This window comes from Peromyscus leucopus, chromosome 1 (assembly GCF_004664715.2).
Source record: "Peromyscus leucopus breed LL Stock chromosome 1, UCI_PerLeu_2.1, whole genome shotgun sequence".
Taxonomy (NCBI): Eukaryota; Metazoa; Chordata; class Mammalia; order Rodentia; family Cricetidae; genus Peromyscus; species Peromyscus leucopus.
The window spans coordinates 145,019,109-145,039,502 of record NC_051063.1 but is presented as its reverse complement, the minus strand read 5'-3'; the positions used below and the strand labels follow the sequence as shown (position 1 = coordinate 145,039,502).

Below are 20,394 nucleotides of genomic sequence, written 5' to 3'. Positions count from 1 at the left end.
TCCCCTAAGTGCTGTCCCTTTGGTGACTTCCGTTGTCTTTGTGGCCGCTGGCTTTCCTTCCTGAACTCTGGGGCTTCTCTGAGGAAGCAGAGATGTTCCTGACTGAACAAGTGGTGCGTCCACAAACTTGTCATGGGCTGATGTTCTTGATGTTCTAACTCTGGAAACAAAGGACAATCAGAGGTCTGGGGTTGCTGTTCCGGCCCCTGAACAGAGCAGAGGGCTTTGGGAAAGGTTGTAGTTCTTTCCCTGCCTCCCTCTTACCTTGTACACACAGATGCATTTCTAAATTCCTCAAAATAGAGCTAGGAGGCGCTGGATGCAGCTCATGCTTATCTGTGGGAGGCCCTCAAACTAGCCCCCAGCCTGTGGGAAGTCCTAGATCCAGAAAGCCCTAGATCTGGTTCCCAGCAGTCCTGGATCCAGACTCCTGCCTGTGGGAGGCCCTAGACCCAGCCTCATCCTGTGGGAGGCCCTAGACCCAGACCCCAGCTTGTGGAAGGCCCTAGATCCAGTCCCCATCCTGTGGGAGGCCCTAGACCCAGACCCCAGCTTGTGGAAGGCCCTAGATCTAGTCCCCATCCTGTGGGAGACCCTAGACCCAGACCCCAGCTTGTGGAAGGCCCTAGCTAGATCCAGTCCCCATCCTGTGGGAGGACTTAGATCCAGTCTCTGGCACATAGAAGACCTAAAGTTCAGTCTCCAGCATGGCTAATAATTCTGCAAGAACATAATGTGTAGTTTTGCTACAGTCACTTTGTATAAAAGATGTCCAACACATCTTCAGTAAGAGGATTCCATTTCTGTTGTAGTATTTGGAGATGTCTCTATTATAAGTTGACTGCTGGATCAACTCAAAGATTGAATTTTCTTTCATACTCTAAGATGTAAAGCAAATTCCTACCTGTTTAATCAGTATAACAGTAAAAAAGAAAAAATTAAATATTTTTAAATAATTAAGCCAGGGACTGTAATAACTCAGATTTGTATAATACAGTCTACCAAAAAAGTCTGCCATATTTTATTCATGTATTGGCAGTCTCTGTTAGTCAACTTTCTGTTATTGTAACAATATATTTGAGGTAATCAGTTTATTTAAAAAAAAAAAAAATTGTGCAGGGCCTTTAATCCGAGCACTCGGGAGGCAGAGGCAGAGCGAGCTCCAGGCCAGTCAAGGCTATGCAGAGAAACCCTGTCTCGAAAGAAAAAAAGATAATGATGATGTTAGGTTTTAGCTCATGGTTTTGGAGGTCTTGGTCCAAGGTTGTTTGGTTCCATTGCTTTTGGGCATGTGCCAAGGACTGGCAGACCCCCAGTGGGCCCTACCTTTATCACTGCAGGATGGGCCTTTGAGGGCACTCCAGATCCAGACACTCAACAGTCCTAGGCTATAAAAGGGCTGTACTAGTCCGCATCTTGAGCCAAAGACCAGGGTCTGGCGTAGGTAGATGCTCAGCCACAGTCCAGACACTGCCTCCCTTCAGGGCTGGAAGTGGCAAAGGACAGCTAGCTGGTCAGTGGCCTCACTGTGATACCATCTTTGACCAGCAGCTTTATTTCCTGTCTCTACTCAAGGCATTCAGCTGTGCCGCAGCACACAGTGAGAGCGCCATGTCGTCATGGGAGTTGCTTCTCCTTCCCCGCAGCGTGGTCTTAAAGCACCGGGCCATTGCGCCCTGCCCATTCTCACAGTCTTTTCCATTGTAAAGTAAAACACCATCAAGTAATAATAGCTGTCCTTTTCCCAGACTTTGAAGCCTCTTTAGCACTTACTTGAAAGTGTTTTTAAAATACTGTTTATACTTTATCTATCCCAGAGTGAATTTTAGGAAACTTAAGACTATAAATATGTAATCAGAACATATCCTTATAAAAACATATCCTTATAAGTGCTAAATCATACCTAGACATTCTAACAAAGAGGATGTGGTTCAGATTTTTCTATTTGAATTAAAAAAATAGGTCATGTTGACCCTGAACATTTCCTTCCCATAGTTAGTTGTTTGTAACTTCTTTAGTTGTAATACCAGGAAGTGAGGACAACTCGGATGACAGGCTGTGGTATATTTACCCACGCGATATTACTCAGCAATGAAAAGGTTGAGTTTTAAGGATACGATGTGGTATGAAGTACTACTATCTCAGAAGTCACGTACTATATAACTGCATTTATGTAACAATCCCAACTTAAAGGTAGGGAACAGGTTAGCAATTATCAGGAGTTAGGGATAGTGAAGTCTAGGATAGCCAGGGGGTAGCTATAAATGGGTGACATAAGGGAGCACTTTGTGGTATTGGAGTTGTCCTGATCTTGATTGCAGTGGAGATTTTGAAAATCTATCTAGACAGATGGAAAAATACACAGAACCCTCACTAATGCTGCTTTGGAGTCCTGGTGTTAATCACTGTATTGTCATTGTGTGAGATGTAACAACAGTTGGGAGAGTTGGGTAAAGGGTACATGGTGCTCTGTTGTTGTTAGAATCTTAGATGGTCTTTTAATAAAAAAAAAAAAAACCCAGAGCCGATTATCAAGGTGAAAGCTGAAAGAATAGAGAAGCAGAACAGCCAGCCACTAGTTCTTACCTCTACGAAATCCTCAGCCTGAAGAGAGTGAGTTCCTGTTCCTTCATGCCTTATATACCTTTTTCCGCCCAGCCATCACTTCCTAGGATTAAAGGCACGTGTGCTTCTTAGTGCTGGGATTAAAGGTGTGTGTCACCACTGCCTGACCTATGTCTCGTCTAATAGCTGGCTCTGTCCTCTGATCCTCAGGCATTAGGGTTCTTTAGGGTACACAATATATCACCACACTCTGTACTGTCTTTGCAACTCTGTATGAAACTGTAGTTATTTCAAAGTGTGTATGTGTTTGTTCGTTTGTTTGTTTTTCAAGGGGAGCTAGGTTGGTGTGTAGTTAAATTAGAAAAGCACAGCACAAAGAAAAGTCAGAAAAAAAACCCTCCCCAGGCTAGAAATGTGAACCTTTCTACTGCTATGATAAAATGCCATGACCAAGGCACCTTATAAAAATATACGTTTAATTTGGTTTATGGTTTCAAGGGATAGAATCCGGGAAGACAGAGGAAGGAAGGCTGAGAAAGAACTCAGCATGAGTCTTTTGAAACCTCAAAGCCCACCCCCAGTAACCCACCTCCTTGTCCTTCCCAAACAGTTCTACCACCTAGGCACTGATCATTCAAATACATGAGTCTGTGGGGGGCATTATTATTCATACACCACAAGACATTGCTTGTGGTATTATAGAAAGCCAATTGTCCCCTGCTTTGGCTAGCTGGGTCCAGTTCCTATAGGACCCTCTGAAAACCTCAGCCCCACTCCCCTAACCAGAGATAGGAAGATACTAGAGAACTTTTAAACAAAGTTTACAAAGATACTGTAAGCTTTTAAACAAAACTGTGTGTAGTGTTTTGGGAGAGGATGGAGGACTTTAGTAAAAGCAGCTATAATTTTACCCCGATTTTCTTTCTCTTCATGAAGTTTTCATAGGCTCATTTAAGAACAGTAATTTGAATGCAGTGCCATCCCACACACATCCAGAAGTTTGGATCATTTGTCTCATTCGGAAATCGACCCAGCTTCACGGCCCTGATTCTGTGTACAGCTGAGATCTCATAAGGTGTAGCCCCAGGCTTAGCTTTTTCTCTGCTGTTTTCCTAAATGATGGTCAGTAAGCAGGAAGCACACCAGTCCTTCTGGCTCCTGGTGGTGTGTGGCACTCAGGGTAGCATTTGGACCAGGACCTCATTACAAAGCAGAAGTAGTTCCTGGCTTTTATTGTATGTGCAGCAAAACAACATTTGGATCAATTTACAAGTTTCTGCAAAGCACTGTGAAGATACAATTTCACTTGTGCCTTAGCAAGAAAATAATGGGCCTGCACTGTGCCCCCTGCCTGTTGGAATCCCTCCCCAGGCCTTATGCACTCTGACCTTGGGAATTAGACTCCTGTTAGTGGCAAAGATGCTGCTATCTCTTCCTTACCCCTGCCAGTTTTCCCAGCCTCCTCTGGTGTGCAGGCAAGGGTCTCGTCAGAAAGCAGCTCCACTTTTCCAGAGCCCCAGAATGCCCTTTCCCTGAGTCTGTGTCTCCCACATGGACCAGCTGGCTCCCCAGTCACAAGCCCATGATACCCTCATGCTTCTTGCATGGATCATGGGTTTTGTCTAGAAACAAGCAACATGCTTTCCTCCCCCCTGGTATGTGTTCCCTCCTTGTGGTTGCAGCTTGCACGGCTTGCCCTGGGGTAGACCTGTGGAGGAGATACTAATGTGTGATCATTTGGATGCTTCAGAACAGTTCCTTCCTGAAATGCTGCTGTAATAACAGAAAGCCTTCTTACTTTCCTGGTTCTTTTGTGTTTGTTGTTGTGTAAGAAGATCAACTCAATTCTGTGGTTCTGGTCCACTCTTTATCTTCAACAGCATGTACTGCATCCCCTGTGAAGGCCCCTGCCCCAAAGTCTGTGGTGACGAAGAAAAGAAAACGAAAACCATCGATTCGGTGACGTCGGCTCAGATGCTCCAAGGATGCACCATCTTGAAGGGCAATTTGCTCATTAATATCCGACGGGGCAGTAAGTATTCCACCCCACCAGACCAGTGGCTGGATCTCTGGGTTTGCTTGCACTGATGCTCTATCCCTTAGTCACAACCAAAATACAGGCTTAGAAAAACAGCGTGGGCTATAAGTAAGCCTCTTGTGTGACGTCTCTCCTGTGAATTTCCCTGAAAGATAAAATCCAGATTGAATGGCAGCCTGTGTTTGAGCCACGAGCCCAGCGTTTATTCCTGTAAAGAGGATCAGCCCTCATCTTTTTGTTAGTCACATCTTACGCAGGAGAGGCCCATCCTGACACACACACACACACACACACACAAACCTCAGCAGACATTGACGGATCAGACCCGTGAGTCAGCTCACCCTAGCTGCCGCTGAGTCCGCACATCTGTAAGCCCAAGGTTACTTGCCTCTGTTGAGGAGCCTAGGCAAAGGGAAGGATTGACTAGGGTGAGTTTTTAGGAAGTCCTAAAGAATGGTGGATCTCCTGGTTTACTTCTGAGAGCCACAAAGATGTACCATCCACCACTCAAGCTTCAGACTGAGCCCTGTAGACTGCCCTTTCACTTAGAATATGGGCGATGCTCCTGGTACACTGCTTCACAATTGCGTTTATGAACAGTATTTCCCATCAGTGGCAGCATAACCCTGAAATCTTCTCCTCTCTGGTCTTTTTTTTTTTTTTTCTTTTGTTTTAGGGTTTTTATTTTTGTTAGGGGAGTGGTTTTTCAAGACAGGGTTTTTCTATATAAAGGCTCTAGCTGTCCTGGAACTCGCTCTGTAGAACAAGCTGGCCTCAAACTCACAGAGGTCTGCCTGCTTCTGCCTCTCTAGTGCTGGGGTTAAAGATGTGCACCTCCACTTCCTGACTTCTCCTCTCTAGTCTTTGATTGGCAAAGAAAGTCTCCTAGATGTTCTTCCTTCAGTTCTCTGCCACTGGGGCCACTGGGTTGAGGAACTATGAGTTTCTAGGTAGACTACTACAGGCAGAAGAATTTTTATTATCTTAAACTGTACTGGTAAATCTTCAGGGGAAGAAAGTCTTTCACTGTTTGAGAGGAAAAGTGACTTATTAATTTTATCCCTGGGATATGCCTTTTAAAATGCAGAAGCCCTGTTGTTTCATACCTTCCTGTCCTGTCATGGGAGGTAAATGTGACTGGTAAATTCAAGTCCATGAAGAAGTATTACCTGCCGGGCATGGTGGCACACGCCTTTGATCCCAGCACTAGGGAGGCAGAGGCAGACAGAGGCAGGCAGATCTCTGGGAGTTCAAGGTCAACTACAGAGTGAGTTCCAGGCCAGCCAGAGCCCTTGCCTTACACACACTGAGGTCCTAGGTCAGTTCTTGGGGAACAGAACACACAGAATTAGCTGCTGCCTCTCCTCTTCTTTCCAGGTTGAGTTCCCCTTAGCCACTGAGTGTACGGCTTTGTCCTCTATCCTTTTATTTGAATCAAACCAAAGTAGAACCTGAATCAACCTTCACAAATCACATACAGTAAAATCCCGTTCGGTGGACTTTGTCTGATTTATTAGTCTCAGAACTTTGTCATGAGCTGAACTGAAGTCTATGTTTCTTATGTACTGTGTGAAAGGTGGGTAAACGTGATGAAAGAAAACACATGGTTTCTGTATTAGCAACTTTTGGTGGCTGTTCTCTGGTTACAAAAGTAATTGTGAGTAGAGTAAAATACTTAGTGATACAGAAACGATTTAAACATACAGACAACTTGAAGCAGGCCAGGTATAGATGCTCAGGGAGGGGAGGCAAGAAGATCAGGAGTCCAAGGTCATCTTCAACTACATGGTTCGAGGCCAGCCTAGGATACAAGAAACCCTGTCTCAGTGCTGGAAAAAGATGAAAGGAACGGCTGCCTGCAGCCATCCTTGCTGTAGTATTGGAATGTGTTTTCTCCAACCTTGGCTGTTGTCTTTAAATATAGATCCCCAAATCTTAGCAACTCCAGGTACAGCAAAGGCTGTTCCTCCCGAGACTGGAAAAGGTTTGCGTGGTCCTGTCATGGCACTGTGGAAGCGGGCCTGCTTGTCGTGGAGCATATTTAAAAGACGTTCCCTCAGTTTGTCAGCTGGGGCTAATTAGCAGCCTGGCATTTCTGATTTCACGTTCTGTTAATCAGCTTGGCAGCTGCAATATCCAGCCTCCTAGAAGTCTGCTTTCCCACCTCAGAGGCCCCTTCCCAGCGTGCCTGTGGAACGTGGAGACTGTGTGCTTGACAGGGACGCCTGGTCCTGTGCCAACTTTCTCACCAAGCTCCCTCCAACAAGACCCACTTTGCATCTCCCTGCATACCTGTGTGTCTGAATCCAACCACAATATGCCACCTGACCAGAGGAACTCTTGCTGACACAGACTCCTCTTCCTCTAGATAACATTGCCTCAGAACTGGAGAACTTCATGGGGCTCATCGAGGTGGTGACTGGCTATGTGAAGATCCGCCATTCCCACGCTTTGGTCTCCTTGTCCTTCCTGAAGAACCTCCGTCTAATCTTAGGAGAGGAGCAGCTAGAAGGGTAAATACTCTACATTCTCCTTTTAGGAAATGGGGTGTGCTTCTTCTTTTAATATTTTAATAGTGTGCATATGCTCGTGTGTGTGTGTGTGTGTGTGTGTGTGTGTGTATGAGTATATATGTACATGTGTACATTTGTGCCTGTAGGGGTTCGAAGAGACATCGGGTGTCTTTCTCAATCATTCTTCATCTTATTTTTGAGACTGTCTCTCACTGAACTTGGAGCTCACCAGTTTGATTAGACTAACTGGACAATGAACCTGAGACGTCCTGGCCCCACCTCCCAGGTGTTGGGATTCCAGGTGCATCTTATGTGTATTCTGGGGATGGAACTTGGGTCCTCATGCTTGTTCAGCAACTGCTTGACCATCTGAGCCTTCTCCTTCTCAGATAGAGAAGCATAAAGACTTGCCAAGTATGGACCGTTCATTTTATTATAAAGATATTTCAACTTGCTGAGCTTGTGTGTTGTGTGTTGATTAACTTACAGCATTTGTTTATTGACTAGCTTACGGGATTTGTATTATTGATAGAAACTTTGCCTTCTGCACAAAAATGATTTACGAGCTGGGTTTTAAAGCAACCGTGGGTTTCTCAGCAAAGGATAGAAGCTGGTGTTTCCTGCATGTGTTCACAGCCTCTCTCCAGCCTGTGTGTGCCTTTGCTGGCTCCTTTGTACGTGAAATACAGCGCTGGTGTGGCTCTTAAGTTAATGCTTTGAAATTTTATAAATGAATCAATGAAGAAATAAACTCCTTCAGGAAAAAAGTGATGGGAAGATCCTGGAATATTTGTCCTTGCTAGTATGTCTGGATAAGATTCTAGTGTGAGGGTGTCTTTGTAGCCTCCAGTTTTTCTCAGACCAACTCTGTCCTAAATTCTATCCCTTGATATAGCCAGAGAGTGAGCTGCTCACCCCATCTTTGAAAAGCACACTGTCTTTCCACTGGGAACAGGGAAGCTTCAGAAAAACATTTTCCAACTCAAAAATCCAAGGCAGGTGCCAGGCGCCCAGCCCAGAGTGTCCCAGTCAGTCCTGGGGCTCTACCTATGTGAGGCCATGATCGCTGTTAGTTCATTGTTTGTTGTGTTCAGTTTTAAAATGAACTGGAGTTTGGTCTTGCTTCATTATTTACCCCTAGTAGATCTGTGTTCTGGAATCCCTGGCATCAGTAAGCACTTTTTCTTTGGCAGATTAGTAGCTGTCAGATTGCTAGTTTCTTAAGGATATACACCCCATACACACACACACACACACACACACACACACACACACACACACACACACACACACTCACACACACACTCCCCTCCCTCCTGTTTCTGAGACCGAGTGAGTGATAGGCATTGAACGTGGAGAGGAGGCTTTGATTATTTTTATTAGGATTATTATGTGGTGTGATTATCTTACCATTATGAGTTAACTAAAAGGACCATGCACTTAGATGTAGCAGAAAATTGAAGGCTGGTTTTTATTTCCAAGAATATTTATAGTGTATCTTTCGTTATTTGAAACTTGCATGTGAAGTCCCAGCCTAATCCTGCTAAGGATGCTTGTGTTTGGGGAAGCTTCTCTGGAAAGCGTAGGGTCCTGCCCTGCTGTAGGCATTTTAGCAGGGAGGGGCGGGCAGGGGAGGCGTGGAGGCTGCTGCTTAGAGGTTGTATCTGGCTAGGACACTTGAGACTCCTCAGTAGCCTTTGGTAGTAGCTTTAGTAGTCTTAAGAAGTAGCTTTCGGTAGTCTTTAGTAGTTGCTTTCTCTGGTCTGCCTTGTCTTCTCCTCCTGTGATCAACTCCCAAGCTCTGTCTGTCTGTCTGTAGCAACAACTCACCTCTCTCCTTGGACAGACCAGGCTCAGCCCCTTCCCTTCTTCATCCTTTATTCAATAAAGGAAAGAGGGGGTTGTGGTGAACAGACGAATGCAGGCGGTGTAAAGCACAGCTTGTAAAGTGCCCCAGGGGAAAGAAAAGAACGTGCTCTGGGCATCCGAAGGAAGAATCTGGCGGGGAGAGGGTCAGACAGGCTCCTGAGGAGACCCCGCCATGAAGACAGCCTCCTGGAACTGGAGAAGCACCACAGCAGAGACAGTCAGGAAGAGGCCAGCAAGGAGTGCCATCCTGGGCCTGTCTTCCAAACAGCACTGGGGAGGTGGGCGGCGGTGGAATTCCAGGAGGTGCTGTCGCACACAGGTGTGGAGGCTGTCATTTAGGTAACTCAGGGGCTTTTGAGGAGAGGAGTGTTAGGAGAGCTGTCTGACATTTAATTTCAGGGTGCTGTCCGTTTAAGCCAAGATAACCTTTTCCCCAGTGTTCCCAGAATGGGTGATGCATTACAGTTATGGGGGAAGAGAAATCCTGCTGTACCTCACCAGGTTGTACCTTACCCCAAATCAATCAGTAAACGTGGGGTAGGAAGAATTGCAGGTTTAAGCTTGACTGTTTTTTCCTAAGTATTTCTGTATACTTTTGGCACATACATGGCAAAGATTGGAAATGACTACTTTTATCCTATAATCATTCTTATGTATGTATCCCCAGGCCACTTTTGATTTTTTTTTTTTAAGCATTCTTGCTTCAACTCATTCTTGAAGGAATTTGTTGAGCTTCTATGACTAGTGAGAACAAAAATCAGTGCTCCCATTTGGTTCAGGGGATTCTGAAGCCTTTTGTTTTGGTGAAAAGAGGAACATTCCCCATGAAGGTATCCTTCAACTTCAGCTGTCCAAGAAAACACTGCAGTCCCTCTCACATAGCCTTCTGAGCAGCCCCCATGGGAACATACTAAGTATTTTACCTAGAGTGTAGTTCCCGAGTTTTCTTTCTGAGCCTTCTTAACCTGTGTCATGCATGTTCATCATCAGCCATTTCTCTAAGCTGATTTCCAAGCTGACGACAGGGGAGGCAGAATCCCACCAGAACAGAGATGAGGGTGGGCAGCCACAGAACGGTACCCGGGTAGCAGCAGGACCCTTTGGTTTGTCTAGAAGGTCTCAACCATCACTCACTCTGGAAAGTGACGTGTCTATAATCCCAACTTTAGATAATGAGAAAATCATGAGAGTTGGTGAGATGGCTCAGTGGCTGAGAGCCCTTGTTGGGCAAGCATACCGCCCCACGTTCGAGTCCTCATCCCCATCCCCAGGTAGTTGGATATAGCTGCACACACGTGTGGCTCCAGGTGGTGAGCTGCGACAGACAGATCCCAAGAACTGGCTAGTCAGCTGGCCTGCCTAGTCTAAGTGATGAGCTTTGGGTTCAGTGAGAGGTGGACAGTAACAGAGAAGGATGCACATCTGATATACCCAGAAGAGCAGGGGTTTTCTCAGAAGCGGTGGTGCCGTGCATTGGTAGAGCCTGGACCTGTAGTGCATGAGCGCCTGCCACCCTGGTCTCTAGCAAAACCTTGGTAATGGGAGGGATTGAAAAAGAAAAGTCAAGTTTTGGTATTGTTTTTTGATTTTTATTTTTTCCTCTGGGGCGGGGGGGGGGGGGAGTTGGTGTTTTTCCCTTGACTAAAAGAGGAAAGTATTTCCATTATCTGGAAAATTCTCTACTTCAGACGGGTTTGTTGAAGGCAGTCAAGTAAGTTAAAAGTTCAGGTTCTTTGGTGCTGCCAAGGATTGTTGTCTCTGAAAGAACAAAGATACAGAAGGTGACAGGTGAGAAGAGTTGGAGTTCTTAGCCTGGTTAGGCATCTCTACCCTGTTCCACTTGACTTTGCTGACTCTGTGTTTTGTAATGCTTCCTTGCAGCTCTGAGACTAGACCCTGTCATAGTTAGGGTTTACTCTTGCTGTGAAGAGACACCATGACCTTGGCCACTCTTATAAAGGAAACATTTAATTGAGGGTGGCTTCGCTTACGGTTTTCAGAGGTTCAGTCCAATATGATCATGAAGGGGAGCATGGGAGTGCGTAGGCAGATGAGGTGCTGGAGCTGAGAGTCCTACATCTTGCAGGCAACAGCAAGTCAACTGACTGTCACCCTGAGTGAAGCTTAAAGAAAGGGACCTGGAACCCCACTCTCATGGTGATATACTTCCTCCAGCAATGCCAAACCTCCTAATTGTGCCACTCCCTTTGGGGGGGACATTTTCTTTCAAACCACCACAGACCCTAACATTGCCTCATTTTAGCATGCATTTGGGACTTTTAAAATACATACAGTTAATCACGTGGCCTGGCCATTCTAGGCTCTACCTACAGATGTGAAAACATACATATAAATCTTGTGTGTGAATGCTCATAGCAGCTTTTTTCATAATACTTAACCAAAGTAGACCGCTGGGTATAACTTGAGGGTTCATCAGTGAATGAATGGATAAGCACAATATACACAGAAAGCTACTGCTCAATACCAAAAGGATTGGGTCACGGTCCGTGTAGCACCATGGGTGAAGAGACAGGGAGATGCTTGGGTTGGGGGGCACTTTGACCTGATGCAAATGTTCTGAATCTTGATGGTTAGATAGATGGTGGTTGGGCATCTGAATAAATTTACTGAAGCCCATGGAGCTGTATATTTATAATGGGTACAATTTTGGAAGGTAGATTATACCCCAGCAAAGCTATTTTTAAAAGCACTCCACAACAAACAGCCTTGTCTGTGGATCTATGTGGTCCTTGGTTTAGTTGTACCTGGGTGCATATTTCCATACTCGTTAAGCCTATGTAGATGGTGTAAGTTTGGACGTGAGGTAGACCAGTACTCTACAGGTGGGTTGAGTGATGGTACAAATGGCTGTGTTGGTGACAGCTTCGGTGTTGTGGCTTCTGATGCCCTTTAGCGACAGCTGTCAACGGGCAGTGGTAGTGTCTCCTTGTGGAAATGAACAGGCAGTATTGGTTGTATGCATGTCTGCAGGCTTTCTTCCAGTGTGTCACCAAGGGCTTGACAGAGGGGCCCTGTGTAGGCTGGAGACCTCAGGCTCAGCCCTATGTAACAAGGTGCAGGGCTTGAGTGTTTTCTGTGACTTTGTTCTGTGGGGCTTTGACACTTCAGAGAGTAGCAAGGTCATCCTGTACCTTTGTGAGGCGGTTCAAAGCTCACAGCATCCTTTTATATTTAGCTCATCCGACTCTTCCAGTTGGTCTCAGGGCCAGAGGAGACCAGAAGACACCTCCCATGGGCAGCTGAGAAACTGCGGTCCTAGAGAGAGAGGCTGAGTAAACCACCCAGAGTTGGCACTTCATACGCAGTAGAGAGGGTGCTTGGGCCTGATTTCCAGTTCCTACCTGGACTACTCTACACCCTGTCCCTGGCAGTCTACTAGGTGTCACTCAGCTCTGCAGCCCTCAGAAGGGAGAGAATGGTGCTGGCCTAGAAACAGTGGCCACAGATCCTAGCTCAGTATAAGCTGTGTGGTTATGACGTGACAGTGCCCTCACAGGTGACCAGCTGCCCCAGGAGGTCTACATGTTGGCAGGTGACACTCATCCAGGTAGAGGGGAATGAATGCATTGGCAAAGCTAAGAGCCGAGGTTTCAATCTCAAGAAAACCCCAGGGTGTCATACAGCCTGTAAGAGCCACAGGAAAAAAAAAAAAATGAACAATTCCGTTTTTAAAAATATTCTGTAAATGTAAAGGGGCAGTGAACTGAGAAACGATGTATGAAATCACATTTACTGAGTGCCTTCCTTAACCCGTCATTTCCTGTAGAAAATGATGACATTGTGAGCACATTAGTGTTTGGAAGGTGTGCAGACCGATCTCCGCCTGGGACCATCTCCTAATTCTCACCTGATTGTAGAGGGATTCTGGGAAGCAGGGCACAAGCCGGGGCTGGGAAGCATGCTCCGCGGTGGCAGGGTACTCCCAGACAGTTGGATTATTATTACTTTGCTGAAGGTTCATAGTTTACTGTCTGCAGACTCCACCATGCCTGGGTTTTTATTGATACTGCTATTCCAGCTCCCAGCCTTCTCAACAGTCTTGAAAGAGAAAAAGTTTGTGTTGACTGTAGAAAGATAATCTTGCTTTTCAAAGTGATTAGTCAAATACTCTGAATTTCTGTGTGCCTGCCACTCATTTGTCAGATTCCTACTTTCTGATTCATGCTTCCTCCCTGGGGAGAAGAATGTTTTGTTCAGAAGGAAGGTATTTTTGGTGCAGTTCTGTTTCCTGCTAGTGAAATTAGTTTACTGAGAGGCCTTGGCCTAGATTGAAGTGGAAGTTTGACCTGATTAATTGGCCCTTGCGTCCGGACTTGAGGTATCTTCACTAACAAAAAACACTTTTTTTTTTTTGGTCTCCTGGGATTCTCAGACCTGGGAGCAGCCAGGCCAGTGAGGTTAGAGGTGAGCTCAAAGCCTGAAAATATCCCACGGGTCAGGGACCAGTCCTTTAGTTCCACCCCCTACGGTCCAGAAAAGTGAACATTGTGGATGGCAGTTGGCTGACAGGTGTCCCAGGACTTCTCTAGGACACACAGCCTTGTGTATGACAATCTGGGTTCCTTTGACCAGTGTCTCAGGTTCCTACTGCAAGACGCAAGCGTGGTAGGGAAACATTTACCAAGGGGAAGGGTTGCTGGTTCACTGCGCCCCTGCATGTACAGACCCTGCCCTTCAGCATGCGTTAGGGTCCCTGAGGTTTGGGACTTCAGTTCGGCTGGGCGGATTTCACTTGAGCTCTGGCTCCTGGGTGTGAGGACTCTTTAAATATAACTTTATCTTGTTATTGGTTGTGTGTGTGTGTATGATATATGTAAGAGGGATGTGTGTGTGCAGAGGTCAGAGGGTGGCCTTGTGCAATTAATTAGTTGTCTTCCTTCACATGGGTCCAGGTCACCTGGCACATGCTGTGAGTGCCTTTGCCCACGTCGTCCTCTCACTGGCCTTCATAAGGACTCTTAAAGCCAGTGAGAACTCGGACTTCATCTAGTATACTCCAGTGCATACACAGTGCTCTTAGTAGCACTGAGGCAGCTGCCGCTGGATTATGATGCATTGAACTCATGGCTTTTCTGGTCCTGAGTCCTGGCCTCTGAGCCGGAGGGTGAGTTTCTCTAGGAAGTGTCCAGGGCTGCTTGGTAGGCAGATTGCAGCTGTCTGTAGCTCATGCCTTAGTGTGTGGAGGTCAGGTTGAAGGTGAACCCCCTAGTTAGTAGTTCAGGTTTGGATGAGGACCCTCAGCAGGTACAGAGGTACCTGGTGGACACAGACACAGCCTTTGGGGCAGAGCAGGACTTTGGGACTCCAATTTGTCTTGGCTGCTTCTGGCTTGGCAGGGAAAGCTTTCTTGTCTGTTTGTTGAATCTGGGAGTGGGTCTTAGAAATAGCTTTGTTGAGAAACCCCCACGGAGGAGGGGACTTGGGGGGGGGCGGTCGGACTACGGATGGGAAAGCAACAGGGAAGAAAGGACTCATGGCTCGTGAGAAACAGACCTCTCACTGAACCGAGACTCGGACCATCTCCTGGCCCTGCCTGCAGATTGGGAGGCGGGGACAGAGGTAAACCTGCTGGGGAACCCTTCTGTGGACACACCAGTGGAGTTCTTGCTCTCTGCCCTCCCCTAGATGGGGCAGGAGGGAGGGCAAAGATAGCTGCCTCCCCCCTCCCCTTTGGCCATGCCCTCTGGACTAGTGGAAAGTGGGCCGTGGGGACAGCGCCACACACACCAAGCCTGGTAGACTCCGGGTTTTCTAAATGGGCCCGGGACCTTTGCTGTCAGCATCACCCATCGGAAATCCAGGTTCCTGGCCCACTCTGGTCCTCTGTATCAGAAGCTTTAAAGGTAGGGGGAGGGTGAGAACAAGCTGTGTGCGTGCCAAATGTACAAAGCCTCTGTTAAGTCACTGCCCCCTGCTACCCTGATGGGAGATCCCTGAGAAAACACTTAGTGTGGGTGTTTCTCCTCTCCCGTACTTGCAGGGACTGAAAATGAAGGCTTCTTGCCGTGAGAGGCAAATGTGGAAGAGGGAGCAGCCAGGCTGTCTCCCATCCCATCGTGCACTGCTGATTGGGCATGGGTAGGATTTATTCCCGGGGATAATGGCAGTCTTTGCCTCGAGTATGTAAGCTGTTCCGGTTGAGTAGCAGAGCATGTCTGTTCTCCTGTAGGCTGATTTCAAGCACATTGTACATACCTGGCTCTGAGAAAAATAACCGGAGGCGTTTCTAGGGAATGGTTCGAGGAGCATCCTTTGGTGGGAGCAGCTTTGTGTGTTGGTAATAGAGGTCATGAAGTTAATTAGTGTCCTGTTGATTTCAAAACACTGTCCTTGGCTCATCTTTTTGCCGGTGTTCACAGTAACTGTCTGCCTTGACATAACCCTGGTCAGTAAGCCCCTTATTGGTGTGGAGCCACACATGCCCCCGAGAGGTTCTGCGTCGCTGGAGGGGGCCGTGGGCACAGTGGGTTGCTAATGCGGGTTTCTCTGCTTCCAGGAACTACTCCTTCTATGTCCTGGACAACCAGAACTTGCAGCAGCTGTGGGACTGGAACCACCGGAACCTGACCATCAGGTCAGGGAAGATGTACTTCGCTTTCAATCCCAAGCTGTGTGTCTCTGAAATTTACCGCATGGAGGAGGTCACAGGGACAAAGGGCCGCCAGAGCAAAGGGGACATCAACACCAGGAACAACGGGGAGCGAGCTTCCTGTGAGTGACGAGCATCCAAACCACGGTGGCTACCACAGTCCAGATAACAGTCTGTGGCTTTCATGGGCAGGCCCTTCCTTCTTGGTTTCACGTTGGACTGTCAAAGCTGGCTTAGCCCACACCTGTCCTCTGCATATGCCTTCACAGTTAGTAGTGCGCAGGTGCCCGATAGGTTCACACTGATACGTTCTCCTGAGCGCTGTTTGAGGGTCATAAACATTCACGTAGGTTCTTAGAGCGTGCACAGTGACATATCTTTTCAGTGTGAGCAAACAGTATTTGTCAAAGCGCCAGTCCACTCCAGCCCTATGAACAGGCCAGCTCTGCCCCCTCTCCCATGATGCAGAAGGCTCAGGGTAGAGGCTCCACTGCAGTACACCTCTTGGGTTTCCTGGCCTTCACACTTGGCGTCCTCTTGAAGAGAAGCAAGCCCGCATCCTGAGTCCAGAGAGCTTTTCACATTTTTAGACAATTTAGTAATAACGTCCTGGTGATATAGTTTTCACCTTAAGATCTCATGGGCTAGAGTTCAGCATGTTAGCCCAGCCGTTCTCCAAATGTGGTCCCAGGCTGGAATGTCAGTCAGACTTTCTCCTCCAGCCCTGTATGGAAAAGACCCTTAAAAGTGTGTTGGCTCTGCCAGGCATGATGGTGTACTCCTATAATCTCAGCACTTAGCAGGCTGAGGCAGGAGGACTGCAAATTTGAAGGGAGCTTGGGCTGCATAGTAAGACCCTGTTTTGTTTTTGTTTAAATGTATTCTCCCTCGTATATTGCATCCGTAGTGCGGTTTCCTCTCCCTCCCTCCTCTCCTCCCAGTGTGTCCCCCACGCCCTCTCTCCCCCAGATCCATTCCCCCTCATTTCCCTTCAGAAAAGGGCCGGCCTCCCAGGGATATATGGTATGTCAAATTATAATAAAACTAGGCACATCCCTTCATGCTGAGGCTGGACGAGGCAACTCAGTATGAGGAGTAGGGTCCCAAAAGCAGGCAAAAGAGTCAGAGACAGTCCCCATTCCCGCTGCTACGAGTCCCACGGGAACACCAAGCTACACAACCATAACACACGCAGAGGACGTAGGCCAAAAGACCTGGTTTAAACACACACACACACACACACACACACACACACACACACACACACACACACACTAAAACAAAAATGCTAAAGCTTTATTTGCCCCTCTGTCTTTGACTGTGGAGCATCAGTGGGAAAATAAGGAGTCATATGACCAAGCGTTCGTCACATGTACGCACAGAGGTGGGGCTGGCTTTGTCCTTTGAGTATACAGATTTATCTGAGACCCCGGGGACCCAGGAGGCATTTAGGGAAGAGTTGTAGAGGTGGGAAGTGTGTACCTAGCCAGTCCCTTCACCTTCCTGCAGAGCCCCTACCCCCTTCCCCATGAAGACCGTAGCAAAAGCCTGTGAGCAGAGCCTCTCAGAGCACTTCTCCCGTCGTTGAGGCAGCCAGCCTGACCTGCAGCCGTTCATGGTCCTGCGGGAGCACAGTCAGGGTTCTCTCCGGGCAACACTTGAGCAGGCCCTGCAGTGCCCAGAGGATTTCTCAGTGTTCTGTTGTTCTCAGTCGCTTGCCTTTAGCGTGTTAGTGTGACAGTAACAGGCAGTCTGGGGACTAAGTACGGCTGGCTGGAGAGCCTTGGGTGTCCCGCAAAGCGTTGACAGTCAGTTCCCCACCTTTGCAGTTGGAGTAGTGTTGAAAGGAGGACAGGGTCCGTGCCTCCCCATGCCTCACAGCCAGGGTGCTCCTGCCGCAGAGCACAAGGCTGGCCCACGTCGGTGCCCACCTGGTCTCCTTCCTCCTAGAGCACTCCAAGGAGGTCTTAGAGCCTTCCAGTCTGGTGTCACGTTCAGACTAAGAGAAACTTCCCTTTTGTGGCCTACTGAAGGTCCACATCTGGGAAGCACTTGCTGTCCTCTCTGGCCAACCTACAGGCTTGCTGTTGTTTAACCAGATCCCCTTCAGCAGCCAGCACACTGTGGGCGATCTGAAAGGTAAGGCCACCTTGTTCACTAAAGAGGCTCTTCTCATAGGTTGAGAAACAATGATGGGTTCTTGCCCCATCCCTGGGCAGGTGGTCAGTGCAGTGAGCTGAACTGAAGTGAAAGATGAGCCCACAGGAGCTCCCTGGAGAAACGCTTGGACTCTTGATGGAAAATAAGAAAGCTTCCTACAAAATCCAGACGGAGCTTAGCATGGACAGCTACCTTCAGGAAAGGGCGAAGGGGTGCACAGATTTCACAGAGATGTGTGGATCTCTGTCGCTCACGGGTGTGCCTTCGTGTTCCAGGTGAAAGCGACGTTCTCCGTTTCACCTCCACCACCACCTCGAAGAACCGCATCATCATAACGTGGCACCGGTACCGGCCCCCGGACTACAGGGATCTCATCAGCTTCACAGTGTACTACAAGGAGGCGTGAGTTTCTGTGTGTGTGCCTGTCGTTCCGGTGTGGAGCCTGAGGGTGGAGATGACTAGGCCTTTGGCTGTTGTATGAGTTGGCTGAATAGGGTACCTACCAGTGGGTTTCCTTTGAAGAATCGGGCCAGGTGACCACTTCATCTTCATCATCATGTGGCCTCTCTCGTTGTCACATGACGCTGTCCCAACCTGTGACAGCTAGTCAGGAGAGTGTTAGCTTCAGGCTTTTCACTGTGTTAGATGGTTTGATGTTTGATTAAGTTCAAGTGAAAGGAAAGAGGGCTTATAAGAGAATTGGATCCAAACTGTCATAAGCTATAATGTAGACTTGGTTAAAATACTGTTTTAGTCACTGTCCCCGAAATACCCCGTAAGATACACTGCTCTCACTGTGGTTACCCCGAACTGGTCTGCTATCTTCCATTTGCTTTATACATGCGTGGCCTTGCCTATTGCCTAGACTCTGCTCTGGGTCATGAAAGAAGAGTGAAGCGGGACCAGCCTCAGTGTCCGCAGTTTCCAGGACCTTCCAAGACTTTCCCTATACTGATAGCATTGTCCTGCCTGTGCAGACATGACTTGCTCCACATTGCAGCTCTCAGGGGCATTCCATCACCCTGCTTGGCCTCCTGTGTGTCCGGGTGGTTCTGCAGTCTACATGGGCATCCATTTTCCAGGTGCTCATCTTCCCGGAAGCAAGAAGAAAAGGTGCCCATGGCTGCAGCTGGTACCTTCCCCACTGCGAGATGTAGGGTCCTGGGAGCTGTTACAGCCCATGGGAAATAGGAATGGGGCACCCCAGCCGTCTCCCATTGTGGTTGCCCACAGGTCAGGGTAATATAATTTCAGAAGCCAGTGGCCAGCAGCCCTTTCATCTCATAAATGAAGGGCCCCCTCCCCACCCACCATGCATCTGTGCAGAAGCCTCTCTTCTCTTTGAAAGTGCTGCCAGGACATAGGTGATGTTAACCTGTGGTTTCACTAATGCCACTTTCTGAGACAGTTGGGAAATGAAATATTTGAACATTATGAGATATTTAAGCAATAAAACCAGCTATCATCATCTTATATTTTAGAAACCTTTTTTTTTGTAAGAAGTTAATTTTGTTCAAAGTTATCCTTCCTCAGTATCCAATGTTTGCATTAAACAGCCATGATTGGTTTTTTTTCTTATTAGTTTTTTTTAAAAAAAAAAAAAAAAAAAGAAAGAAAAAGCTGCTCCAATTCAGAAGGAAGAAAATCAGCATCTGCATGTCTTAGGAGCAGCATTTTCAGTCCCTGTGAATATAGAACTTGCTGTCTCTGAGGCTGCTTGTTCAGTTCTGTGGTTCATAGCTGGTGAGCTCCGAGTCCAGATGCTTGATTTTATTCTTGTATAGAGATCTAATTGATGATGAGTTTTACTTGGAATTCCTGTTCTAGACAGTGTGACATGCCCAGCCCCTGGGGAGTTTCTCGAGAGCTGTGATGCCAGAGCCCTTCAACATTCTCTGGCCTTCCTTGATTGTCTTTCAGACCCTTTAAAAATGTTACGGAATATGATGGGCAGGATGCCTGTGGCTCCAACAGCTGGAACATGGTGGATGTGGACCTACCTCCCAACAAGGAGGGGGAGCCTGGCATTTTACTGCATGGGCTGAAGCCCTGGACCCAGTATGCTGTCTATGTCAAGGCTGTGACCCTCACCATGGTGGAAAACGACCATATCCGTGGGGCCAAAAGTGAAATCTTGTACATTCGCACCAATGCTTCAGGTATCTGTGCACCAGACGAGCCCCACCCCCACCCCGTGACTTTTTATAAGCCTGCTCCCCTTAGGTGGGCGTGGTATGGCCGTAGGGCTAGCAATGAGATGCCTGTTGTTGCTGCTTCACACTGTATTATGTTCCTCTCACCACTAACCCCTTACTCAGTTCTCCCGAGCCATTTTCTGGACTCAGTACCATCTTAAGCATCCATCTCTCTGCCCTGTGCTCATGAGCCCGTGTCCTCCAGGGTTTAAGATGGTTTCTTTCTGAATGCCCAGGATGTAGCTCCCTGTGGCTGTTCTCATTGGTTTTAATACAGACTTCCCGGACCTAAAATGATGCTGACCTGTGCACCACCTGCCTCTAGCGGCTTACTGGTTTTCCATCTTTATTCTGTGGCCATCAGCCTATTCAGGCAAATAAAGCCTAAAAAACTAGTAGGCTTAGCGCATTGTGATATCCAAGTATGGACTATTGACTGATCCC

General features: G+C 47.5%; 1 protein-coding gene across 1 annotated transcript in view; it reads left to right on the top strand.

Moving 5' to 3' along the window:
* Positions 1–20,394, top strand: part of Igf1r (insulin like growth factor 1 receptor) — a 292,337-nt gene that overhangs the window by 220,386 nt on the left and 51,557 nt on the right. The window contains exons 4-8 of the mRNA XM_028872783.2: positions 4,446–4,597; positions 6,972–7,116; positions 15,503–15,717; positions 18,031–18,157; positions 19,676–19,914. Of these exons, the coding sequence (XP_028728616.1) occupies positions 4,446–4,597; positions 6,972–7,116; positions 15,503–15,717; positions 18,031–18,157; positions 19,676–19,914 (878 nt within the window). The remainder of the gene's footprint in view (positions 1–4,445; positions 4,598–6,971; positions 7,117–15,502; positions 15,718–18,030; positions 18,158–19,675; positions 19,915–20,394) is intronic.